General features: G+C 26.9%; 3 protein-coding genes across 3 annotated transcripts; 2 read left to right on the top strand and 1 right to left on the bottom strand.

Annotated features, from left to right (window-relative positions):
- The first annotated feature begins 561 nt into the window (after positions 1 to 561).
- LOC103573385 (mitochondrial ornithine transporter 1) lies at positions 562 to 2,126 on the top strand. The gene is made up of 5 exons (XM_008552458.3): positions 562 to 868; positions 1,058 to 1,294; positions 1,358 to 1,512; positions 1,607 to 1,879; positions 1,943 to 2,126. The coding sequence occupies exons 1-5, from the start codon at positions 784 to 786 to the stop codon at positions 2,117 to 2,119; spliced, it is 927 nt and encodes a 308-aa protein (XP_008550680.1). The 5' UTR covers positions 562 to 783; the 3' UTR covers positions 2,120 to 2,126.
- A 148-nt stretch (positions 2,127 to 2,274) lies between these two features.
- Positions 2,275 to 5,486, bottom strand: LOC103573386 (FAST kinase domain-containing protein 5, mitochondrial). Its single transcript, XM_008552459.3, has 6 exons — positions 4,160 to 5,486; positions 3,866 to 4,027; positions 3,647 to 3,796; positions 3,057 to 3,285; positions 2,589 to 2,972; positions 2,275 to 2,508 (listed from the first exon to the last, which is right to left on the bottom strand). The coding sequence occupies exons 1-6, from the start codon at positions 5,221 to 5,223 to the stop codon at positions 2,401 to 2,403; spliced, it is 2,097 nt and encodes a 698-aa protein (XP_008550681.1). The 5' UTR covers positions 5,224 to 5,486; the 3' UTR covers positions 2,275 to 2,400.
- A 679-nt stretch (positions 5,487 to 6,165) lies between these two features.
- LOC103573388 (SAP domain-containing ribonucleoprotein) lies at positions 6,166 to 9,528 on the top strand. Its single transcript, XM_008552460.3, has 7 exons — positions 6,166 to 6,438; positions 6,537 to 6,633; positions 6,721 to 6,782; positions 7,651 to 7,887; positions 8,168 to 8,299; positions 8,388 to 8,459; positions 9,361 to 9,528. Exons 1-7 carry the CDS (start codon positions 6,388 to 6,390, stop codon positions 9,466 to 9,468), a joined length of 759 nt encoding a protein of 252 aa, XP_008550682.1. The 5' UTR covers positions 6,166 to 6,387; the 3' UTR covers positions 9,469 to 9,528.
- The last annotated feature ends 1,739 nt before the right edge of the window (positions 9,529 to 11,267 follow it).

The raw sequence follows: 11,267 nt of genomic DNA, 5'->3' as shown, positions 1-11,267 counted from the left end.
GCATTTTTTAGTTTTTAATATACTTACCTTGTATTTGTTTCAAAATTCAAAAAATTGCTACCTGTCATTTACATTTACACTCATTACTGCAAGTCCATTAAGTTAACACACGACTGTCACAATTTTTAATTTTCCATATTTAAAAACCTTTAATTAATAAATTTAAAAAAAGCGCGTACTGATTTTTCATTTATCTAAGTGCGTATTTGTAAATTTTTATTCTACTTACATTTTATTTATTTATTCAAAAATTTATAAATTTTCAACTGTCAGCTACATTCACACTCATTAATTAATAACATTAATAAATATTTTACTTTTAATTACTGAAATAATTTTTTTCTTACATTTTAATTATTTGAATGTGAAGTAATTTAATTAATAAGAATTAGAGATAAATATTTATATTTACAATTTGTTAAAAAAATATTTTCATTTTAAATAAGCGATTTACTTAATGCACATGCGCTGAGTGCAAATTAAAAAAAATTGTTTTATTGTTTAATGTACTGTTAATAATAAAAACAAGTATTAATAATTAATTATAATCTAGGAACTTTGTGTCGTATTACGATGATCCACGATGATGTGAAAGTAACTGATGGTGGGGGTATGTGTACCATGTGTCCATGTGTTCTGATGTAATCTGGAGATTCAGCCTGGACAATAGATAGTTGATCATTTAGTAATCAGAGCTCAGTTTCTTATAACCAAGTTCAAATTATTTAAATATAAGCCAATAAATTTATATATTAAATTATTAAATAGTAATTACTGTAAAAAATGGCTTTAGAACCGCTTGGATTTCAAACAAACAAATTTCAACACCTTAAAACAGGATTCATTGATTTTACTGCCGGGTCTTTGGGTAATATTTAAATTATATATTTATATAAATTTATAATTTAATGTCTTAAATTATCTCGATACTTGAATATGTAGTGATAGCTAAATTCTTTATCAGTTTTCCAATAGATGTTATCATTTTATCATAAGATTAATAATTGTTTTTACTTATTAGATAATAATATAATGAAAAAAAAATTACTTTTTACAGGTGGAATTGCCCTGGTTTATGTAGGGCAGCCTCTGGATACTGTCAAAGTTAAAATGCAAACATTTCCTGATATGTATAAGGGCATGGTCGATTGTTTCACAAAGACATTCAAAGCTGATGGTCTTGCCAGAGGATTGTATGCAGGAACAGTTCCAGCAATTGTGGCAAATGTTGCTGAAAATTCAGTATTATTTGCTGCTTATGGCGGTTGCCAGACGGCTATAGCACGACTTACTGGTATAGTAATGATTATTGATTGAGTAAATGGTCATTTTTTATTTTATTCAATTATAATTGCAGGAAAACCAGATATCAAAAGTTTGAATTCGTTTGATAATGCCTGTGCTGGTTTTTTCGCTGCATTTTTTTCTTCTTTAACACTGTGTCCAACTGAGCTCGTTAAATGTCGACTACAAGCTATGAGAGAAGTTCAATCACAGCAGGGTATTGTCACAGTAAGTTTTAATTAAATTATAACTATTAAGTAAACAAGAAAATGAAAATTTTATACAGTAGTCTCATTGATTATTTTTTAAAAATTATTTTAAGCGTCACATTGGGCCTTGGACATTAACTAAATCAATTCTAAATGAAAATGGAATATTGGGACTATTCCGAGGACTTTCATCAACAATAGCAAGAGAAATGCCCGGTTACTTTTTTTTTTTCGGTAGCTATGAACTCACGAGAGGATTTTTAGCTAAACCAGGACAGAGTCGCGATGAAATCGGTGCTCTAAAGACGATGGTTGCAGGCGCCGTTGGTGGGTCAGTGCTTTGGCTCGTCATTTTTCCTGCTGACGTTGTTAAAAGTCGTATTCAAGTAAGTTTTGCTGGTGATAAAACTCATGGAAATCAATTAAATACTTGAATTAATTTTTTTTAGGTACAAAATTTAAATGAACCAGCTTTAGCTATAATGAAAGAAATAGCGCGGAATGAAGGAATATCAGCGCTTTACAACGGCCTGAAACCAACTCTTGTACGGACAGTACCAGCAACTGCAACTCTTTTTGTAACATACGAATACACAAAAAAAACATTACATTCACTTCTCGATTAACACTAAGACTTTATGTACCTAGTTACTGCTATTTTTTGTTTTATTTATTTTTATTAAAATAAAAAAAAAGGAATCAAATAACTCTACTTAAAATAAGAAATAAAAAAAAAAAACAAGTACCTCTATTATATATAAAAACAAAGATTCTAACAATACAATGTCTTCCTAGCATTTATAGATAATTATTATTACAAAAACATTATCACTATCTATTTCATCAAGTCAAAGATTAAGGTTTTAAGATGATAATACATTTATACATGCGTTATTTAGACATTAATTTATGATGTTGATATATTGTTAATACCATGTTGTAATAAAAACTCTCTTATATAATTTTTCTTCGCATCTAATGACTTCAATTTACTGTGCCACGTATTATGAGGTACCTGAAAATAATAAAAATACGGATATAAATTTTAGCTGTTGACTTATTTAAGTAAATAACAATTAATATTTAAATAATTACCATTATTGGAGTGTAGCCAATTTTTCTGAGTTGTCTTAACTTGGCTTGCATTGTTCCGCATGGTTCAATGGTGTTGCGGAAAGTGTGATTGCTTGAGGCGAGAACAATAACCAACCATGTGGAACCAACTGGCTCTTTTGGCGCGTATTTTATGGTGCCTACTCCGGAATTTGGAAAATATGAAGCTGGTGATATGATATTATTTTTTTCGTCGATGCACATTACGATATCAGCTCTTCGAAAGTGGGGTAACATTTGCTCTATGAGGAAGTCTTTTGAGCCAATAACTTCCTTTAGAAGACTCACGAATTCAAAAATAAATTTTTGGTATGACTGAACTTTTTCCGTTGGATCTTCGACGTCTAGTATCGACGCACTGTATCTCTAGATTTAAAATTATTATTGTTATTATAAACATTTTAAAAAAGCGAAACTTTAACAATGAAATTTATAATAGATTATAATTACCAAAGTCAAATATTTTGTAACTTTTTCAGGTAAAAATGGACCTTTGTAATCTGGCACTTCAATTTTGAGTCCTTCATTTATAATTAAACACTCACGACCGATTCTAAATGAATTATTATTATAAACTTCTTTCAAAAATGTAGGGCTCAGTACTTTTGAAACTAATTCAAGTGGATATACACCTGCTTGTGATAAATACATCAACGATACTGTCAAACTATGGGGGAATCTATTTAACAGAAAATATTTGGTTAATGATTTATCGATATTAGAGTAAGGTACCGTTTTTTGGCCACCTTAGGACCAGTTCTGGACACTTGAAAAATTAAAATATAAAAATTTTTAGAATACGCAATGACATGATTAATTTTTGAAATATATTTAGAAATACTTCCATTACACTACACTGCAAAAAGTTGGGAATGAATTCGGAGTCATTACTCCGGAAATTTTTTACAGTAAACTATAATGGAAACTTTTTGAACTCTGTTGTTTATTAAAATAAAGTATTAAATGTCCAAAAATGGAGCAGTGGCCACAAATGGCACTTTTACCCTTTATAATATTTGTAATAAAAAAATATAAGATACTTTTTAAGTTCACTTGTGCGTCTTAAGTTCTTGAGTTGTTCAATAATTAAATTATAATGCGGAGATTCTTTTGGGTAATTAAAAATCAATAGAGAAAATAGCATTCTCTCTAAATCTTTAATTCTTGCAGCAGATAAATGTGGTATGAAACTATTTTCAACAAATATAGTTAGTTAGTATTTTTTATCAATAACTATTTAAATTAATATGATTAATCACCTGTCTATAATTTCATCGATAATCTCATGTTCGTAAACTAAAACAGTAGCAGCTGCATGAGCTGCATGAACAAGACAACCAACAGAAATATCTTTTATTCTTGGTTGAAAAGCATGCAACAATTTTTTAAATCGTCCTAGTGTATTTAAGCCCATGCTCAATCTGAAAAAAAAATAATTATTATACTTAAAATTCCTTATTAATGAGTAGGGTAAAATATCTGATTGCCAGCTCCCTATCAGGATAATTCTTTTCTATACAGAGTTTACTTTAATAAAAAAAAAAAAAAAATACCTTGTGATTTTCATAACAGCAGCAATCGAAATTTCTCCCATTTTGTAAATATCTTTAACACTGGTATCAATCATTTTATCCAGTAGATTAGGATTTCTAATAGGCGTGCGTGTTTTAAAGAAGCCCATCGCAACAATTCCTAATTCATTACCCTCGAATTTATCAATAAATTTTTCAAGACGATACTCCAATTCATACATATTTATTTCCAGTTTTCTTGCAATATTAAGTAAAAACATGTAATATAAATAATTTTCAGCTTTCAGTTTACCAGGTTTTTTTCCTAGTCTTTTTACACACTTGCTAACAAAGTGAGATTGTCGAGCACAGCGTAAATGGTACCAGAGATCGCAGGTTTTCAATAAATCATCAACACTCCAAACATTCGACCGCAAAAGACACTCCTGGTCCATCGCTTTTTCCAGCTCAGTCAGCAATGGTTCCTTGGTTGATCGTTCCATTGGATACCATAATTCAATATAGCGAAATAAATTCCACAGTTGATCGTCACTGAAATCAGCGAGATATTTTTTAAGTGTATTCAAAATATTCGAGTGTTTTTCAGGACTCAGAACACCTTCTCGAAGTTTACCACGATGGTAACTCAGGAGCCGGAAATCCTCGAGCACTTCTGCTGGGCTACTGTCCTCGTGGTTCTTTTTAATTATTTTTTCTACCACATCCTCAGGTACATCTTCCTCTGGTATTAATGAAGGTACTATTATATTATCCATTCTACCAGAATTCTTTAAAACTGTATATGCATATAAATTTTCAGTCATCCTGAGGGTTCGCTCGCTTTTGTCAGTTCCGTAAGCTTCATCTTCATCACTGTCATGCTCGTTGGTACTCTCATTACACTGTGATGATAAATTTGAATATTTTTTCGACTGATATACTATTGGTGTTAATACATTCTTTTTATTTAAACTTATTGTTACTTTTGATTGTTTGTTAGACACTGCTTTGAGGTTAACTTGCCGAGTTATTGCCGCAGAGTGAAATCTTAAACGTGATAATTGTTCGTGTATGCTTACTAAAGTCTTAAAATTTTTTGAAAACATGATTAATTGACTTTAGATGGAAAAAATTTATTTAAGTATTAATAACAAGTAAAATTAAAAACTGTTGCGATCATCACATGGCTGAACATAAGTGATGAGTGAACGTAGCTACGGTTTTAGTTTTGTTTACTTTTTTAAATTCAACCAACTTGTCATTATTTTTTATTGTTGCATTTGATTATTATATTATAACTTTATGATTATTATTATTAATATTTTCATGATAATAAGCAGGGAATTATTATGCAAAATTTGAAATTACGCGCGTAAAATGAAAAGCGATTGTGGGTGCCTATGCACCCCACGTAGTAGCGCCAACTTGGCGCGAAATTTCCAAATTGAAATTTAATAAAAAGATGACTCTGAGTCTGAGACGAAAAAAAATTTGTCTTGTCCTTTTAAAAGACATCTTTATGACTTCTTAAAGTTGACTCTGTGCTACTTGGGTCGGCGTCTAATAATTTTTGAATTTTTTTAAAAACAACAAATTTAAAGAGAAAAAAATATTTTTTTAAAATTACACCTATAGCCTTTTAAATTTTCTACATGCATTTTTTTAGTTTTTATCTTTTTTTGTAATTGATCAGTTGAAAAAAAAAAATTGTCTGCTACTTTTTGAATTTTTTTCAAAATGATGAATTAAAAAAAAAAATTAAAAAAATTGCACTTACAGTTTTTTAAATTTTCTAAATGTGCATATATTTTGTTTTTCTTTTCTTGTAAATGAATTATTGAAAAGAAAATTCAAAAATTGTCAATCATCTGCTAACTTCAGGATAATGAATTTTTTTTTACTCACTCGATAGATAAATTCTCGACAGAACTCACAAGTAATTATAATTTAAAATACCAAGTGCACGTGTCGCTAGGGTGTAAAAGTAGTAATTACAACAATAATAATCATTTTATAATTTCCTCTAAAATATTTTTATGATCAAAGTTTTAAGGAATCGATCGTGTGGTTGGTTATTTGTTATTTGGTTTGCGTCGTTATTGGAAACAAAGTTAGACCACGCATTGCAGATTGCATTATTATTTTTATCATACACGACTATTTAAATACAGTTAATTGTTGAAATTAATTATTTAAACTTAGTAACATTACTATTATAATTATATAAATATTCATAAAATATTATAAAAGATATATTTTAAAAAAACATAATGGCTGATTCGTCGTATGAAAAAGGACTGAGCGAACTTTCAAAAATGAAAGTAAGAATTTTAAAATTTAAATATTTGCAAATAAAATATAAGTCTATATTAAGTTAAATTATTTTATTTATTTAAAATAAAAATTATTGTTAATTAAGGTCGCAGATTTAAAAGTAGAATTGAAACAAAGAGGTCTACCTACAACGGGAAATAAAAATGAACTTGTTGAGAGGCTTCAACTTGCTATTCATGGCGGTATGTTGACTATTTTTTTTGCTAATTTAAACACGTGGCTGTTATGAGAGATAAAAATATTGATTAAAAAATTATTTATTATTTAAGATAGTGCACTATCACTGGACGAGACGACGGAAGAAATTTTAGATGAAGATGCTGTACTTGGGGTATGTAATAATAAAATAAGTAAATAAATATTATAATCATGCTGGCGACATTTCTGGAAAACTTGGAAAACCTGGAAATGTCAGGGAATTATAAATATACAGGAAAAATCAGGAAAAAGTCAGGGAATTTCGTTACAAAGCTGGGAAAATTTTTACTTTCTTTTTTTTTGACTGAAAAAATCTGATAAATTTTTTTTTTTATCAAAATTGTTCAAAAAGTGGCGCGGCGCGAATGCGATTTGAATAACATCTTGAAACAAAATTAGCAGAAATTGATTCCAAAAGCGAAAAAATGAAGCAGTCAGAATTAAAAAGGCTGTTAGAAAAAAAGTCTCAGTAGAAATCAATCGTCAGGATCTTCAAACTATTAACATGCATATTGACAAGTTAAAAAACCAAAAACATTAAAAGTATACATAAGTATTGAACTAATAAGTTTCATTATATTTATTATTCGCGTACTTGATTAATATTTTATTAATATTCTATAAAACGTTCTTATTTATGTATTTTATTCTAGTGAAAATGAAAAGTTTATTTATATTTTATTAAAGAGTAAGTTATATAAAAACATAGATTTAAAATAAAAAATTATTCATTTAATAAATAAAAAAAAAACCTATAATCGTTGACAAATGACAAAATAAAATTTCACTTAACGACAATGATTGATCATTTATTGAACTGACTTACACCGTTTTATTTTTAATTGAATAAATATTTCCAATGATTTAATATTACTACATATGGTCAGGGAATTTGTTGATTATTTTACTGGAAAACCTGGAAAAGTCTGGGAATTTCAGTTTCAAAAATCTGTGGTCACCATGATAGTCATTTATTTATATAATTAATTTATTTATTAAAGGATGAAGAAATAGAAGAATTGTCACCAGAGAAACCAGATTCTCAAGAAGTTGGTGAAAAACGAAAACTATCCACAGATAATAATCCAGTGTCTGCTAAAAAAATAGTTCTAAATCGTAATTCAGTTATTGAAGAAATAAAAGTTGATAAACCGAGTACTGAAGAAGCACCGAAACCTGCTGAAACAATTGAACCTCAGAAGCGTGTAATTAAATTATCGGAAGTCGGAATAAAAGAGGTAAAACAATAATTATATTTTTAATAATTACTATTCGTGCAAGTAATTGGCTAATTTTTTAAATACATCAACATAACGATGACATTTTAATTGTGCATGAATACGTAATAGTGTAAGGAAAATATTTTTCATTGATATTATCGTAACTGGAGCTTATCTACAGTATTCATAAATACAGAGAATTGTTAGTCATTTCATGATTACGTATTTCAAAACAATAGAGCTGGCAGTACAATACTTTTTATTTTTTTTTTTTTTTTAAATTTATTTTATTTTTTAGCGATTGGAAATGAGAGCTAAGAAATTTGGTGTCCCACTATCAGAATCAGCAAAAAAAGAAGCTAGATCTGCTAGATTTAATAGCATTAATAATCAAAATAATAAATCTGCGGCGTCTATTAAAATACCTGTTGTAAGTAATAATACTATGATAATTAATTCTATTTCATAATTTAATTTATTAATGCAATTACTTATATTAAATTATTGTTATTTTATAGGAAACGTCAGTTGAAACGTTGAAAAAACGCGCTGAAAGATTTGGTACCAACGTTTCAAACGTTGTGGAAAAGGTAATTTATTATTTCTTGATAAAATGACATACTTATCAGATAACTGACAATTTTCTTATCTTTAAGGCCATTCTCAGACAGTGTCCCCACTTTTTAAAATATTCAATGATTTTCAATTGTAAATGACCGTATTATAATTTTGATAATTAATTGAAAAAAATTTAAAGCATTAAGTGAAAAAAAGGCAACGCAGTTACAATTTTGCCAAGACAGATTTTTAAAAAAATTATTTACAATTGACATCAATTAAGAGTTACGAAATTGACATCAATTAGGAGGAACAAAATTTGGAAAATAAATTTCAATAAAATCATGTCAACTTTATAATTTAAAATGCCAAATTTGGTAGGGTAAAATTTATTTACCAAATTTCGTTTAATTCCTAATTGATTACAACTGTCAGTAATTTTTTTAAAATTCTATCTCGGCGAAATTGCAACTGCATTTTCCTTTTTTCAATTAATGTTTTAATTTTTTTGAAATTAATTAACAAAATTTTAATACTCTTATGACATCTTGTCATTGAATATTTTTAAAAAATGGAAGGCACTGTCTGAGAATGCTCTTAAATAAAAATTAATATCTAATAGAGAAAAAATTTATAAAATGTATACGAAAGTATTTTTAAAATTTCTGTAAGATAAGAGATCCAGTATCCGATTACAGAACTAATCCCTTATTACTCATGTATTTGTATATCAATATTTACTAAATATATGTATAAAAATACATGGAGTGGTCGAGTACTAGTTCCCTGATCGGGTACTAGGTATTTTATCCTATGCATAATTAGAAAGAATTTTTTTTTTGTTACATAATTTATTTAAAAAAGTTTTTTGATGTCCGGTATAATTTGATAGACAAATTAAACAAGAATAAAAAATAATACTTTTATTTTTAGGTTGAATTGTTGGAAAAAATAGAAAAACGCAAAGCAAGATTCGGTGAAGTTCAACCACTACCAATTAAGAAACCAACTTTTGTTAATAGAGTTAAATATGTCAAATGATATCATTTATTGTATATGCCTTTATCAAAACCTATTATTTAAAGTTCATATTTACCCTTGGATGTTTCATTAATTTTATTTTATTATTTTTTTTTATTAAATAGTATTCGTTATTAAAGTTGAACGAACTGAAAAGCAGCCTGAGTTTATTTCATTTTTTAAATTTAACTCTAATGAATTTATTATTGCAAAATCAAATGACTACAAACTTTTTTTTAAAAAAATTTTTATAAAAGGATTCAAAATAATATAACTCATTACAATAATGACAGGGTTTTTTTTTATTGATCTAGATATGATCAGGATTACATATAATCGAAGAGCTTAAATCAAATGATGACATTTTAATTTTTTTTTACCCAATTATAAAAATGTCTCATTTGATTTTAAGATCTCTAATTACAATGTATGAAACAAATTAATAAGTATTTTAAAAATCAAAATAAATAAAAATGAATTGTTAAAAAAAAAAAATACAAAACGACAAATATTATATATTTAATAATAACTATTAAAAACAAGTAGCAATTGGTCTAATTTAAAAAATAAATTGCCACAAAAATAAAAAGCAAATTTTTTTTAATTAATTAATTAATTATAATTGTTGACATAATTTGTTATTATTTAACTTAAAGCTTTATATTATAAAAAATCTAATTCAAGACATTATCACAATTTCGCTTGTCTTGAAATAGGATACAAAAAATTTTTTTTTTCTACCAAACAAAAATAACACAGAAATTTTTTCTTTTCCCTCTTTTTTTTCGACATTTCATTTTTCTTTTTAATTATTATCTCACGTTAATATAAATTTAATATAATATAGAGGCAGTTTGAAAAAATTTATAATTTATTTTCACCGAAAGATACATTTGAACTTTAGGTGTCGTATGGGAATCTTAAATATTTTTTCACACTTGTGCCGAAATTATTGTTGAAAAATAAAATATAATAATGTCGTATTGTTTTAAATTAAACTGTAACGTTTAAAGTATTACAATCAATAAAAATATTTATATAAATTCATTTTATTTTAAATCAAATAACAGAATTTTTTTTTTAAGGGCATTCTCAGATAGTCTCCCCAGTTTTGGAAAATTTTCAATTACTCAATTGTCTGAGTGTATCAAAATTTTATCAATTGAAAAAAAGGACAATTTCACTGAAATTAATTAAAAAAAAAAATTACTTACAGTCGATATCAATTGGGAGAAACGAAATTTGGAAAATAAATTTTAGTAAAATCTTCATTTCAATTTCACAATTAAAATTTTTCAATTTTTTAAGCTGGAATTTATTTTCCAATCTTACTTAACTCCTAATTGATGACAACTGTAAGTAATTTTTTAAAAATTCTATATCTTAGCAAAATTGTCCTTTTTCAATTAAGGTTTTAATTTTTTCATAATTAAGGACATTTTCTAACAGTGTCCCCCCCTCCCCTTTTTAAAAATTTTTGATGACTCAATTGTCAGAAGCGTATCACAATTGTATTAATTAATTAAAAAAAATTAAAGCATTCATTAAAAAAAGGACAATTTCTCTGGAATATAGAATTTTTGAAAAATTACTTACAGTTGTTATCAATTAGGAGTTTAACAAAATTTGTTGAATAAATTTCAGCTTAAAAAATTTGAAAACTCGAATTATAAAATTGATGTGAAGATTTAACTGAAATTTATTTTCCAAATTTCGTTTAACTCCCAATTGACGTCAACTGAAAGTAATTTTTTTTTAAATTGTCCTTTTTGCTTTAATTTTTCTTTTAATTAATCAATAAAATTTTGATACAATAATCA

Source organism: Microplitis demolitor, chromosome 1, assembly GCF_026212275.2.
Source record: "Microplitis demolitor isolate Queensland-Clemson2020A chromosome 1, iyMicDemo2.1a, whole genome shotgun sequence".
NCBI lineage: Eukaryota > Metazoa > Arthropoda > Insecta > Hymenoptera > Braconidae > Microplitis > Microplitis demolitor.
Note: the sequence above shows the minus strand (reverse complement) of the source record. Positions and strands in the feature narration are given on the sequence as shown.

Excerpts from the sequence above, each read along its gene's own strand:
- LOC103573385 (XM_008552458.3), top strand. The coding sequence starts at position 784 with ATGGCTTTAGAACCGCTTGGATTTCAAACAAACAAATTTCAACACCTT. Across the intron at positions 1,295-1,357 it reads GGCTATAGCACGACTTACTG|GAAAACCAGATATCAAAAGT; the intron begins GTATAGTAATGA and ends TTATAATTGCAG. Across the intron at positions 1,880-1,942 it reads TTGTTAAAAGTCGTATTCAA|GTACAAAATTTAAATGAACC; the intron begins GTAAGTTTTGCT and ends AATTTTTTTTAG.
- LOC103573386 (XM_008552459.3), bottom strand. The coding sequence starts at position 5,223 with ATGTTTTCAAAAAATTTTAAGACTTTAGTAAGCATACACGAACAATTA. Across the intron at positions 3,286-3,646 it reads CGCACAAGTGAACTTAAAAA|ATTCCCCCATAGTTTGACAG; the intron begins GTATCTTATATT and ends TCTGTTAAATAG. Across the intron at positions 2,973-3,056 it reads TTACAAAATATTTGACTTTG|AGATACAGTGCGTCGATACT; the intron begins GTAATTATAATC and ends TTTTAAATCTAG.
- LOC103573388 (XM_008552460.3), top strand. The coding sequence starts at position 6,388 with ATGGCTGATTCGTCGTATGAAAAAGGACTGAGCGAACTTTCAAAAATG. Across the intron at positions 6,783-7,650 it reads ATGAAGATGCTGTACTTGGG|GATGAAGAAATAGAAGAATT; the intron begins GTATGTAATAAT and ends TATTTATTAAAG. Across the intron at positions 8,300-8,387 it reads CGTCTATTAAAATACCTGTT|GAAACGTCAGTTGAAACGTT; the intron begins GTAAGTAATAAT and ends GTTATTTTATAG.